The sequence below is a fragment of the Accipiter gentilis genome, chromosome 12, assembly GCF_929443795.1.
Source record: "Accipiter gentilis chromosome 12, bAccGen1.1, whole genome shotgun sequence".
NCBI classification, from domain to species: domain Eukaryota; kingdom Metazoa; phylum Chordata; class Aves; order Accipitriformes; family Accipitridae; genus Astur; species Astur gentilis.
Genome location: NC_064891.1, coordinates 24,521,945 through 24,536,614, shown reverse-complemented (window position 1 = coordinate 24,536,614; position 14,670 = coordinate 24,521,945). Strand labels below are relative to the sequence as shown.

Below are 14,670 nucleotides of genomic sequence, written 5' to 3'. Positions count from 1 at the left end.
AGTGCTCCTGCAGCGTTGTGGTGTGCTTCTATACCAGCAGCTTGGTGATACTCTAGTAGAAACAGGAATTTTTCAACGCCTTAGGTGGGAAAGGGACCTAAGAGCGTCGTAGTAAGTTACGTACCTCAGAGCAATTACCATGTAAGAACTGCCTTTAGTGCTGTAACACTTGTCTGCCTTGCTTAGGTATTCCGAAGGAAAAGGAAACGGCTGAGACGCTGCTTTTCTGCACTGCCTCCCTAGTACCGCAAAGCAAGCTTTCTCAGTCACCTGTTAACGCAGGACGAAAAGCAGCATCTTTCTGAAACCAGGCTGTATTTACTTCCCTTCACGCTGCCCAGCAAAGCTACCTGTAGCAGACTTGAGCTAGGCGACCACCGTGAAACCTGCACTTCGGGGGTGGGTCTCTGGGTCCGGTAGCGGGGCCGCGCCACCGACCGCCGGCTCCGGGGGAAAGCCCCGAGGCGGGAGGCGGGGAACGACAACGGTGTCCCAGCAGGGTCAGAAAGCAGGCAGGGCCGCGTCCCGCGGCATGCCGGGAAATGTAGTCCTGGGGCCGCGGGGCGCCGGCCGGCCGTGCTGCCTGCCTGGGCATGCCGGCAGGAGCGGCTTTCCGGCACCCGGCTGCCGGGTGGCCGTGCTGGTCTCGGCCTCGTGCGGCGAGGCGTAGCCTTGGCTACCTGGCTACCGCCGCGGCCCCCGGTGCGGTTTTGTTGCCAGTTTCGCGTGGTTTTCTGCAGCCTTCCCCCACGCCCCAGAGCGCATGCGCAGTGGCGTCCACCAGCGCCCCCCCCCCGTTGCCGCCTGGCCACCGAAAAGCCATACCGGGGGGGGGGGGGGAGGGGAGTGCCTGGTGCCGCGCATGCGCGATGTCTCGCCCTTCTCGCTCACCGCTGCCGTCTGGCGACGGAAAGGCGGTATTGCAGGGGGGACGGCGCGCATGCGTGGAGGCACGGCCGCGCTCCACGTCGCCGTCCGCCGGTAACGGCAATGCGGTGCTGCGGGGCCTGCCAGGGGACGCTGCCGCCCTCGTTGCTGCCTCCCGGTAAGGAAACGCCGGTCGCGGTGTCGGCGGCTGCTCGCAGCCGGCGCTCGGCCTGCGGAGCGCGGAACGGCAGCGCCCGGTGCCGCCCCCCGGGCAAGCGCCGCCCTTCCGGGTGCGCCCTGCTGCCGGCGCCGCCCGGCGGCCGAAGGGCGGCCCTGCGGCGGTGGATCTGTCATCCGGTGTCTCCCGGGGAGCTCCCTGGCCGTGTCCCGATTCAGAGAGTCACAGAGTCGTTTAGGTTGGAAAAGACCTTTAGGGCCAGCGAGTCCAACCGTCAGCCTCACAGCGCCACATCCGCTGGTAAGTCAGGCCCCCAAGCGGCACGTCTACACGTCGTTCAAACACCTCCAGGGATGGTGGCTCAACCGCTTCCCTGGGCAGCTTGTCCCAGTGCTTGACAACCCTCTCGGTGAAGAAATTTTTCCTAATAGCTACCCTAAACCTCTCCTGGCACAACTTGAGGCCGTTTCTTCTCATCCTATCACTAGTTACTTGATACAACAGACCAGCACCCACCTCGCTACAAACCCCTCTCAGGTAGTTGTAGAGAGCGATAAGGTCTCCCCTCAGCCTCCTCTTCTCCAGGCTAAACAGCCCCAGTTCCCTCAGCCGCTCCTCACAAGACTTGTGCTCCAGGCCCCTCACCAGCTTTGCTGCCCTGGTTTAACCCCAGCCAGCAACTAAGCACCATGCAGCCACTCTATCACTCCCCACCTCAGCTGGGCAGGGGAGAGAAAATATAGGCTCATAGGTCAAGACAAGGACAGGGAGAGATCACTCAGCAATTACCATCGCAGGCAAAACAGACTCGACTTGGGGAAAATTTAATTTATTGCCAATCAAACCTGAGTAGGGTAATGAGAAGCAAAACTAAAACACCTTCCACCCCTGCCCCTCCCTTCTTCCCAGGCACAACTTCACTCCCAAATTCTCTACCTATCACCTCCAGATGAGGAATGGGGGTTGAGGTCAGTTAATCACATGTTGTCTCTGCCGCTCCTTCCTCCTCAGGGGGAGGACTCCTCACAATCTTCCCCTGCTCCACTGTGGGGTCCCTCCCATGGGCGACAGTCCTTCACAAACTGCTCCAGCATGGGGTCCTTCCACGGCGTGCAGTCCTTCAGGAGCACACTGCTCCAGCGTGGGTCCCCCACGGGGTCAACAAGTCCTGCCAGAAAACCTGCTCCACTGTGGGCTGCTCTCTCCACGGGTTCACAGGTCCTATCAGGAGCCTGCTCCAGCACACGCTTCCCACGGGGTCACAGCCTCCTTTGGAAACCACCTGCTCCGGCATGGGGTCCTCCACGGGCTGCAGGTGGAGATCTGCTCCACCATGGACCTCCCTGGGCTGCAGGGGGACAGCCTGCCTCACCATGGTCTTCACCACAGGCTGCAGGGGAATCTCTGCTCCGGCGCCTGGAGCATCTCCTCCCCCTCCTTCCTCACTGACCTGGGGGTCCGCAGGGTTGTTTCTCTACATGTTCTCACTCCTCTCTCTCGCTGCAGTTTCTGTGCCGCAGCAACTTTTTTTTCCCTTCTTAAATATGTTATCACACAGGCGCTGCCACCATCACTGATGGTCTTGGCCCTGGCCAGTGGTGGGTCTGTCTTGGAGCTGGCTGGCATTGGCTCTTATCTGACACAGGGGAAGCTTCTAGCAGCTTCTTACAGAAGCCACCCCTGTAACCCCCCCACTACCAAAACCTTGCCACACAAACCTAATTGATTTGGACACGCTCCAGCACCTCAATGTCTTTCCTGTAGTGAGGGGCCCAAAACTGAACACAGGACTCGAGGTGCGGCCTCACCAGTGCCCAGTACAGGGGAACAACCACCTCCCTGCTCCTGCTGGCCACACTATTTCTGATACAGGCCAGGATGCCGTTGGCCGCCTTGGCCACCTGGGCACACTGCTGGCTCATATTCAGCCGGCTGTCAGCCAGCACCCCCAGGTCTTTCTCTGCCGGGCAGCTTTCCAGCCACTCTTCCCCAAGCCTGTAGCGCTGCATGGGGTTGTTGTGACCCAAGTGCAGGACCCGGCACTTGGCCTTGTTGAACCTCATACAATTGGCCTCGGCCCATCGATCCAGCCTGTCTAGATCCCTCTGTAGAGCCTTCCTACCCTCGAGCAGATCAACACTCCTGCCCAACTTGGTGTCATCCGTAAACTTACTGATGGTGCACTCGATCCCCTCATCCAGATCATTGATGAATTCCTCCTGCTATTTCTTTTTGCCTGTCACTTTTTAAATTTTCTTTCTGTGTTTCTGTATTGGGTTTGTGTGTCAAGGTTTTGGTAGTGGTGGTGCTGCAGAGATGGCTTCTGTGAGAAGATACCAGGAGCTGTCCCCATGGTGGATGGAGCCAGTTCCAGCCGGTAACAAGAGGGACATGCTGCTGGCCAAAGCTGAGCCACAGTTCTTCAGGTGTGGCCTTGCCAGTGCTGAGCAGAGGGGAAGGATCATTAGACTTTGCTACCACCCCAAGCAAGGTGACTTCACCAGAGACTGTAAAAGAAGGGGATGTATTCCTGTCCGCTGTCCCATCAGACTGGTCCACAAGGGAGATGCCCGGCAACTGGCAGGAGACAGAGGAAGAGGAGGTGAGCTGTGCAACGTGGTTTTTATATCCACTTTGTAAAATGAAATAATTTCCTATGGCCAGAACTGGTTAAGAAAGACATGTCCGTCCATAGTAGAACTGGGTTTGAAAGATATGTGGAAAGAAGTTCTCACTTTAATTATGAAGGTCTAGCATCTCTATTTGTAGGGGGAAGACTTTGTGGGTAAAGGGAATATTTGCCTCCTTATAAGGGGTTGGAACCCCCACTTGGGAGTAAATGTGGTTTCATAATTAAGAAGCCAGGACGTTTTATGTAGCTCCCTGTAAATCTTTGGAAACATAGAGGAAGCAACATTTCCTGTCTCCTTCGCTAGCTTTCTCCATTTCCCATGAAACTGCTTAACCATTTCGAGATTTTTATCTCTACCACCCAACATTACTGGCCTTTGCAATCAGTTTCCTCAGAAGGGGTTCTGTAGTACCCTTTTCTACTAATTGTTACATAAGATAGGACAATTTAAGTATCAGAAACTTGTCTGTTCTCAGCGTCCCTAAATCAAATCAGTCTGAAGGATCTTTCTACAGGTTAGAAGAAAGGAGAAGTCACTATTCTTGTCACACAGCGCAGACAAAGTGATGGGCACCTTCAAAGTCAAGAAGAGCTAACAGCATACAGCTCAGTCAGCACTTCAGGGTATGACTGTTTTTTAAAAAAAGTGGCATGAGGGTCTTGTTCAGTCTTGTTCTTTCAGGTTTCTAGTCTAAACAAAATGGATTTCTATTAATTCTATTTAAATTGTCATCCTTTTAATAACACTTTATTCTTGCTACATGTGTCAAAGATATTTTTTTAAAGTGTTCCTAAGAAATTTACCCTTGTGGTACCTTTTTTTTTTTTTTTTAAGCCACCAGTGAAAACTAGCAGTTCCTACTAAAACAGACTCTTTGACAGAAACCTGCAATTTTTTATACACAGATTGTACAAACTATTATCAAGTAATCAACAGAAACCATGCTTTATTTAACATACACTTTTTAACCCACCAGAATGAAACCAAGAAAACTTTCTCCAAAAATCTGACTGTAGTATTGGGCCTTTTTTTCTTTGGAAGATCTATGCAGTGAATTTATTGAAACATGTTTAACTTCTGGACATAAATTATTTTTAAGAATCCAAGCAAGACTACTGATTTATTTTAATAAAAGCAAAACTCAAGAGACCTCGCTAGCTTTTGTTGCTTTCTTTAACTGAGATCTTTTTCCTATCTAATATTTATGAATATACTGCACAACAAAATAAGTATTCTTATATGACTTATTTATGTATTCATGTTTGAGGAAGGAATTACTAGCATTTACTTAGTATCTAAATCAGGAAAATTATTCTTTCTAGATGTAAAAAAGCAATCTTCCCTTTTGTTTTAGTTTTCATAACACATACATAATACACACTATCCCCAAATTTCCCTTTGCTTCTACCTTACAAGCAAAGTAGAACACAAGCTCTTTGTTTCAAATTCCCCTCTCCCCTTCTCAGATAACTCCTACAGCTGTTTTTGCACTTCCAGTTTAGCAAATCTTATAGACAAGGTAAATCTACAGAAATAACTTGCAGAGCGAAAAAGCAAAACCAACTCCGTATCTCTGCACAGCGTGCTACAGCCTGCTGGCCTGCTTCCACGGCAAATTCACTTACGTTAACTTTATACATAAAACCCTCTAATTTAGGAAAAATATTTAGGTTTGTTCTGTATAACTCTATACTTTTGCCTACAACAAGCAGATATTAAGGAATAGATTAATCAAACCGAAATTTCATTTGGAGTAACATTAGTCAACAGTTCAGGTGTAAATTAGGCAGAATAAATCAGGGTCTGAGTGCTTTGCCAGGCAGTGTTCATTCTTGGTGTGTATATGCTTTTTCATAGCACTGCTATAGCCTATTTAATGTTCTGCTTTTGATTTTGCTTCAAATTTACATTATATAGCTAGCTCTAACTATTTACACCACAGTGTAAGTCCAGATGCAGGCAGCCTTATGCCTCATTGACAATATTTTCCTTAGAACCCTGGCTCACATGAGAACCTCTGTGTTGTCCTATTTCCTTGTACAAATACAGTTTTCTTCCGTTGTGGGTCCTCGTTAATTAAAAATACTTTGAATAGTTTGAATCCCACTGTAGCAAAACATCATGGCATAACACATAAATTACAAAGAAAAAGCTACTGCTAGCATGGATCACTTCCCAGCATTCATAATAACAGGGTAGCACACTGCCCTTCCAGCCCCTCTCACCTCTTGTCTTACTTGCTGTAGTCACAGCCTTTTGCTGTGGCTCTCCCCCTGCCCCAGCAGTGGGGAAGGGGCAGGAAAAGGAGGTGCCAATGGGCCATATTTGCCCTCCTCCCAGAAAATCACCGTTCATTTCCTTCTGCTAGTGCAGCTGATTTGAAGGGTGGATTGGAGAGATTCTGCACAGGCAGAGCCAAGATACTAAGCGTACTATAGTTGGAGGTTTTTAAAGAGCAGAAAGCTGTTTAGACAAAAATCATGGTCTCTCTATATAAAGTACAGTTAAGTCCGGTCTCTTTAGGGAATAGAGACCAGATGTTATATGCTGCCTCTTAATTTTTTACTTCTGCAAATTAAACGGGGGGGGGGGGGGGGGGGGGGGGGGGGGGAGATGAGACAGATAGTGCCTGTGCTCTATAATCTTCTGCCCTTTTAGATTACACTTCAGTGGATTATTCAGATTTACCTGTTTTAGGACATTTCTGTGTAAACTATTTGCACATCTATTCTCTCTACATTATTTTTTTGTTCTAAGCAAATAATTGATTATCAAGATTTTATTTATCTGCTTGTTTCTCAATTCTCTGATCCCCCCCCCCCCCGCCAGTGTTTTATATAACAGTCTGAAATGTATCCATAAACCTGGTAATTTTCTGACTGTAGTGAGTTTTCCCGAAACTGGGATATCATGCATCTTTTTATACAAGGTTGTTTTATCTCATTATTATGCTTTTCTTAAAGCTCTGATTCTTCTACAAAAGATTATTTTGTAAAAGTGCCCTAGTGAGGTGATTGAGTATTTTCTTTATCGGTTATTTCCCACCAAATTTGCCTATGGTGCAGGATAAAGTCTCTCTCCCTCTACTGCCAACTCAGCTATAGTTAATCATGCAACTTAGTCTGATGATAATTTATTCCAGCTAATGATGCATGAGATGTAAAAAGCCCAAAGGAGGAGGTTGGGGGACTGGAAATTAGGAGGGGAAAAATTCCCAAATGAAACATTCCCACCTTTTTTCCTTGCAAACTCAGCATATCTTGTGCTGAAATTACTGAGACGCCATGGAGCCCTGCTTTTTTTACAGTCTCTTGGTGGTGGAATCACACTTTAAATCATTCTGCAAAAGCATGACTTAGTTAACACTTCATTATGCAAGAAGATTTCCACTATGCTGTAGTTGGCAGAAAAATCTGACTTTCCTCATGCATTTTATCCATCACCCACTTCAAATTAAGAAAATGTGACTTTAAAAGTTTTTGTCTAAAAGGCCATATGGCTGAATGTCTATTTACCCAATCATCAGTTCTACTAGGCAGATATGTTAAAAATATGAAAGATCAGATACCACAGTTAAATTAAGATACTTCTGTGATTTTTTTTTCCCTTCAAGGAATAAATATTTCACTGTAAAGCATTATTTGAAGAGTAACATGTTTCATCTCAAGGGTCATGAATGGCTTGCGGTATAATTTTACAGTGTGGTTAGTTAAATTAATTAAGTGGAGAACATGGTTATTTGCTCACATTAGGGTTTTCAAATTGTGATCTTCAGACTACCAGCTGTCTGAAGTGTCGTAGTAACTGGCACATACATGGTCCCAGGGCCAAATCATCCCTTTTACATCTTGTATTAAGATGATGGGAGCCTCCAAAATATTTGAGGGTAGCAAATGGTGTAGGAAAGCTGGCAGTCATAGTCTTAGTGGAAAATTCTTTTTCAAAAAGCAGAAAATAGATTTATCACTAGAATAATACTATATCCAGTCCCTAACAACATTCACACTCTTCTAACACTGCGATTCAAGCCTCTAAAAACGTGTGGATACTTAAAGTTATTTTCTACAGCTGAATCCCAAACCCTTTATTTAATTTTTGCTCCTTTCTTTAAGCAAGACTCCCATTTGCAGTATTTATGAATTCAAACAGTGAGGTTATATGTAACTGAATGATAACACCTATTTTAATTTTGTATCCTTTTAAGGTACAAACTTAAGTTGAAAAAGAGATCCTTCTGAAATGGATAAATACCCTTGCCATTCTCCTGGAAGTGTACTCGAAAAGAGGGGGAAAAAACCACCCATGGCATTCTCATCAAAACCAGTCCAGCTGCACTACAAGAACATGTAAACCTTTATTTCTGCACCTAGCCCTTCTTTTTTAGATGTCTTTCAGCTAAATATGCTGTTCTAACTAAAGATACCTCAGTGCATTTCAATAGGCATGGGTTTATGCAGAAAGACTTCTTAATCCTGGGCTCACATCTGTTATAATGTGATATCCTGACAAAGAAATTACAGAAATATTTTACAGGAAGTGTCATCAAGAAGTCATCTAGTCCACTTCCCTACTATAAATATTTTTAGACCCATTTATATAACTTTTTCAATAAAGAGTGCAGTGAATGTTGTAGAAATTCACTGCTACTCTCCTATCGTGTATCCTTCATTATGGTAAGACATGTTTTTTTTTCCTCTGATATGACCGAGTATCAGAAAATATTTGTAAACTTCTTTTTTTATAATTACCAATCTTCAAAACGAGACAATCATTAACAATGTCCTGAAGTATCCCTCATTTCAAAATACCACATTATACTTTTATAAACTGTCTATACACATAGAAAGAAACAACTAAAAGGTAGCCTCTGGTCTGTATTTCTTTAGAAAAACAATTTTAGCCTACATTAAATCAGACTGTTAATTGATTTCATCTTTAAAATCCTCATGACAATGCAGATTCTGCTTTGAAAACTGACATCCCCTCCAAGAAAGAAACCCACATAGTGGTACATATATTTCACACAATTTGAAAAGAAAGACTGCCAGAAATGAAACCGTAGGGATTAAGTTTAAATTAGGTTCAATTCATATGTCTAAGCTAAAATTGCGAGTAGCCTTTCTGTAGAGATAGCAAAAACCTCAGATGGACAGTGCCCTGAGCAAACTGGTCTAGGTTGGACTGTACAACTCTTGATTCTATGAAGAATATAGACTCATTGAGTACTTTAGGTTGGAGAGGACCTCAGGAGGCCATTTGCTTCAGCTTCCTGCTCAAAGTAAGTGTAGTTTCAAAGTTCAGTCAGGTTGCTTAGGGTCTTATGCATTCAAGTTTTTAAAATTTTCACAGCTGGGGGCTCCACAGCCTCACTGGGCAACACGTAACAGAACGTAACACCCAACTCCATCCCTGCATATCCACAATACTTTTATTTCTACTGCGCAGCCCATCCCCACTTCCAGCCCCATGCAGTTCCTTTTTGCATTTGAACTCAGTTAGGAGTTTCCTGTTCAGCCAGTCTGGCTACGCACATCCATGTTCCTGCAGTTCAGGATGGACTGTCCTTGTGCTTTCAGGAGGCGGCCCTCAAAGAGTGACCAGCTCTCTGTGGCCCCTTGCCCTTCAGAGCACCCTCCCATGAGATCCTGACTGTTAGCTGCCTGAATAAGCTGAAGTTCAGAGTTTTTCGTCTGCCACTGCTGCTTCCACTCTCTGCTACTGCTACTACTAGCTCCCTTGGCTTTTCAGGAAAAAAAAAAAATAAAAAAAATTGTAAGGCAAGAGCCAGTAGAGTACATATCAAACTGGGCAAAACCACTCAATTTTTAAAATTGCCAACACTGGATTAGAATTTAGCTGCCTCATGGTATGACATCCAGTTGCCTTCAGACTTGAGAAGGTGGCATAAGGTTACTCCTTGTTTTTCAAACTGTCAGTTTTCTTCAAGGAGAGAAAAAGGTGATGAAACAGTTGCCATTTTATGTCTGTGACTATGCTACAGGTGCTTATGAATTGGTAAAGAGGAAAAAGTGGCCAGCCAGATTCAGAAAGAAATCCTCCATTCTTCTGTGTCTGTGCTTGAGACATGGTTGTGGGTATTTTTTTTTTTCCTGAGTATTTTTAGGCTGCCTTTGAATTTCTAATACTCTGAAATCTGTCAAGAGATGTGCTGGCCACTCCCTGAGTTGTAATAATTCCCAGCCAATTCTTTAGCAGCCTCCTCCACGGCATTTCAGTGAGAACAGAGCAGACCTATGTTCATCTTCCAAATGGAGCACCCCAAAAGTTGTCATCTGCTTTCTACCATACGATGTGTCACGACGTAATTCCAACTGCTTGCTCTTTTTTAACCCTTTCTCCCTCCACATATGATATAGAATCATCTTTCCTCCTCTCTTCATTGTGCATTTGTGTGTCGCCTGTCTCTGCAGTTACCTCTAGAGAGGAAAGTTTCCAGAGGGAAGATTTCACATATAATGTAGAGATTTGGTTCTCAAACGAAGCGGCTAGTACTCCTCTAAAAATACATGTGCTTTCCATCACCATTTAAGGGTCTTTACAAAAATTCTCCTTACATGTAAATCTACTCATCTCAGGATTTGAGGACACGTATTTTATTCTCAATAAAAGAAGATTCAGGCAATAAAAAAATTATCCAGATGCTGAAATCGGCAGTGATAAAACTGGCATTTTATCAAATATAAGCTATTTGGAACTTATCGAAGTGAATAGTAAAGCATTTAAAACATATTCAGAATTTCGGCTATTTACATACTTTGACTGCATATTATAGAAGCCTTTCTATTGTGGTTCCTAGGTATAGTGCAGTTATTTGAATTCATTCCTTGGGCAGTTCTTCAAAGGGTCAGTTTCCAATAGTTTCCCCCTTACTGGTAGAATCTGAAGGCACTGAAGAAATCCCGATGAAGACAGCTGACCACATTGCATCAGAACTGATGTAACTTAACTGACGCTGACTTTTGCAGAGCTATGTTCGCTTGCAAGAGAACTAAGCTCTGGTCCCTGCGGTAAAAGCAAAATGTCAGGGAGGGAAGGTCAGAGACAGACTTCAGAAATTTCTGCTCAGGAGAATCAGTTATTTCAACTCTCCACTTTAAACTTGAGCTCAGTAATATTCTTCCCTACATTGTGGGTTTTCCATAGGGATCTCCCAGTTTGTTGAAGGAATAACCAGGCTTGAGAGGGAATGGTTGAAGGTGGTACAGCAACATGTCAACCCCCTTTTTTCCACATTATAAATTCAACTGCCTAGGAGGAAACCACCTCATGACTTGGAGCACTTTAGGACAAACAATAATAACAAATTCTAATTGGTTGTTATTGCCTGAACAGAAAAGATCAGATTTCATTTTCACCAGGAGGAAATGAAAATGTCATGTACTGTAATATGACAAGCATGGAATTTACAGTAGTGATATGTACTTGTAATTACCTTTATATGTGTAAATGCACACAAAGCAGAACACCAGGGAGGCCGTTTTACAACAGATTTAATCAAGAGAACATCTACATCTCCTCATAAACTTACTTAACCAACTTTGAAAAAAGAATGGAGTTGATTAGACAGGTTAATGGGGTGATGTCTTTATAAATGACAGATGGCCATGTTAGAATAGAAAGTTGTTCACTCTTCATTTTTTATTTTATTTTACTTATGAGACTATTTTACTATTTTTTTTACTTATGAAAACATTGCTCATACATTTTTGATTAGCAGTGGCTCACTGAAAAAAAAAAAAAAAGCAATTTCCAATGAAACTGAACCTTTAACTGGATGGATGTTGTCATTATGCTTAAGTGGCAATAATCAAAACTAAAATACAAAATGAATTTTTTTTGGAATTCCAGGTCCTTATAAACATCCTGACCTCCCTGCATTGGTCTGCAAATGGAGAAAAGTGCTTACAGATTTGCAAGCTCATAAGAACATAACAAAGGAATGGAAACATGAAGAAGAAAGCTAGCTTTTTTATGATAAAGGGAACCCATTAGTGGTGAATTTGACAGAGTAATTAAAAAATTAGAATTAAAAAAAGGCAAGAGTCTTAATTAAGAATAATAAAAAATATTATTGTAGTGCAACATTAGCTATACTTGAAAATAACCACCCTACCTTGGGCATAATGATTTTACCTCAGAATTATTTAAGTGTAGAACGTGGAATAGCCTGGATTGTTAATCTTCCTTCAGATATGTGAGGTATCTGGAAGTGGATCACACATACAGTGTTAACCAAAGGAGGATTTACTAAGTACCTATACAAAGACCTCTGGTAGTGTGCTCTGGGGACCCTGGCCAGGCCTAAAGAGGAGGAAATGCAATAGCTGAAGTTGCTGTTGAAAGCCACCACCGCAGCAGCAGCTCTTGGCTCTTTCCTGGACGGCATGCTGCTTGGCAGTGGTCTACGTGCCACCACTGGCACATGCCACGATTCGTGAAGCTCTGTCTAAAGATTTCCAGTGCCTACCCATCTGTTAAATAATCACAACTGTGCGATTATTTCTGCAATGTTCTCCCATCTCTCCTCCCATATGAAAAAAGGCCATTCCTAAATGGACCAGAAATAAAGAAAGATGTGCATTGCTAACCTTCTACTCTTTTCCTCCTCCTTTGGCATTTTTCATTGATATGAAGTGTACAGCTTCTTCATCTGATGCAGATCCTTGATTAAAACAATCCTATTGAACATCTCTCTAGCCTTCCAGACATGAATTTAAATACCAAAGTCTCCCAGGCATGTTTTCTCTTGAAAATTTCAGTATGAATTTAGGATTTATCAGACGTACTAGACTAAGTTTTGAAAAAACTCTGTATCTTTGGGGCTTTTTTGCATTTATCAGAATTGTAGCACCAGTGCAGTGGAACAATCCTTAAGCATGTATGTGAAACTCTGCAGTAGATAGCAGTAATGAATGATAATTCCAGATACTCATTCAGGACAACATGGCTGCAGCATATAAAGTCCAGCTTAGAATTTTTGCAAGCTTTCCAAGTGCTAGCATACTGCTGATTTTTTTTTAAATAAAGTACTATAGCATATCACGAGTTTAATTTCATTCATCTGTGCATATGCAAATCAATAGTTTCCATAATGGTGGCTAATCCTCATTAACAGAAAAAGATCACCTTATCTTTTAGGTAGGTGAGTAGGTGGCTGGCAGCTGCAGAGATGTAGTGGTCTAGCTTTTACTAGTAACATAATCAACCGTTTTGGGTGATAATTTGACATCATATTCAAGTCACTACAGAACTCATTTGACTTGCCTACAATTCACCTCTTATTAACATAAAGAAAACAGATTTCACACAGAGTAATCATCTAGGTAATAGCCATGACTGGCTTTGTGTTCCATATTGGCATTTCCAACAGATTAATTGCTGTAACGGTGCTAAGTAGCACCACTTAACAATGTATTACCATCTGGTCAAGTGTTACCAAACCAAGATGGACATAATGCCATGGAAATTGTTTAGATCTACCTTTGCTCAATTATATTCTTAAATTCAGTCAAAATTTTACCATGTCCTAACACCACAGCCAACCTCTGCTGCCAGATTCCAGATTTTCTCCAGAGCTCCTATTTCCCCAGAGTTAGCTAGATGCTCACAGCATTTTGAGGTGGAGGTATGATTTTTTTGTTTTCAGTTGGTGCTAACTGGAGTAATTGGATCAGTGGTGGATCTCTGGTTTCTTAAATGTAGTGCGGATAGGATGTAGGGGATAATATCGAAAGGATTATGCAAAAGGTTTTTTATCTTCAGGAAATACTAACTTCCACAGTGCTTGATGCTTAACAGTAAGCTACTGTCTTCCAGCACCTGGCTGCCTTGCAAAACAGTCAGTTTGAGTGCCTTGATATGGAAAATACCACAGCTAATCTATTCAGACAATCCTTGATCACTTCAGCTTATTGTGATTTCTTAAAGTAAGAAAATATGTAAAAGAATGTTCCTTGCTACACAGCTACTATAATATTCTAATGAGAGACACTGCTGTTTGGAAGAGCCTGGTAAATGCTGCAATCTTCTAAATCTTTTCTTCCTGTTTTCATTCCATTTGTAAAACATTGATTCCCTCAATTCTTTACTGCTCTTTATGGACTGTCTCCCTGGTACACCTCTTTGCCATCGATCCCTCTTTCTATTAAAAGTCTCTTAATCCCCATTCCTTTCACTTTCTGCTCTCTTGTTCTGTTTAATTCACCTCACTATTTTGATACAGTCCTTCTCCTTTCTTCCAAAACATGAAGATCACCCCCTCTTCCTTGTCCTGCTCATCCTCCTACACACAGCTCTATGAATTTTTCTCCGTCCAACAGAGCCTCCTCCCTCTGAATCCTACCCAAGTATCTCTTCAGGGGGAGCTATATTGAAAAGAAAATGAGATAATAAAAAATATGTGTGACAGATTAAAATAAAAGTAGTTAGAATATAAAAGTTTCAGGTGAGCCAAAATTAATACAGCATCCAAAATGTATAAAAGCTATTTAAAAAGAAGAAAACCAAATACAGCATGAATTCTCAGAGGCAGCACTGCCCCCCCCCCCCCCCCCAGTTTCTTTCTGTGTAGCCACTAGTTGCTGCGCAGTCTCTGGGAAACAATGCTGAAATCCTCAGGCTTGTCTGTTCTCTTCTAACTGTTTTTACTTCAGCATTGTGATCCAGAGAAGTACTAAGAGCCAGAGGGAGATTATATATCTTACATGTTCATTATAGGAGCGTCTCTAATCTTTGTAGTTGCAACTATACAATAGAGCTGAAAGACTGAAGCATCACAGTATTTATCAACAGTGAGCTGTTTCCATAGTAATAATAATGACAGTAGTAATAGTAATATTTCAATTTTTTGTTACTCATTCCTTTCTGTGATGTAGCACAGGCCCATGACTGCGTTTACTCCACAGATCTTAATCCATCCTCTGTTAAAAGCGATTTGTTGGGGATTTCAAAACATCCTCTGAGATCATACTA

At 43.1% G+C, this 14,670-nt stretch overlaps 1 protein-coding gene across 1 annotated transcript; it reads left to right on the top strand.

The window, feature by feature from the left end:
* The first annotated feature begins 990 nt into the window (after window positions 1-990).
* LOC126045035 (uncharacterized) lies at window positions 991-11,834 on the top strand. Its single transcript, XM_049815577.1, has 3 exons — window positions 991-1,345; window positions 3,336-3,647; window positions 11,548-11,834. Exons 1-3 carry the CDS (start codon window positions 991-993, stop codon window positions 11,661-11,663), a joined length of 783 nt encoding a protein of 260 aa, XP_049671534.1. The 3' UTR covers window positions 11,664-11,834.
* Window positions 11,835-14,670: the final 2,836 nt, after the last annotated feature.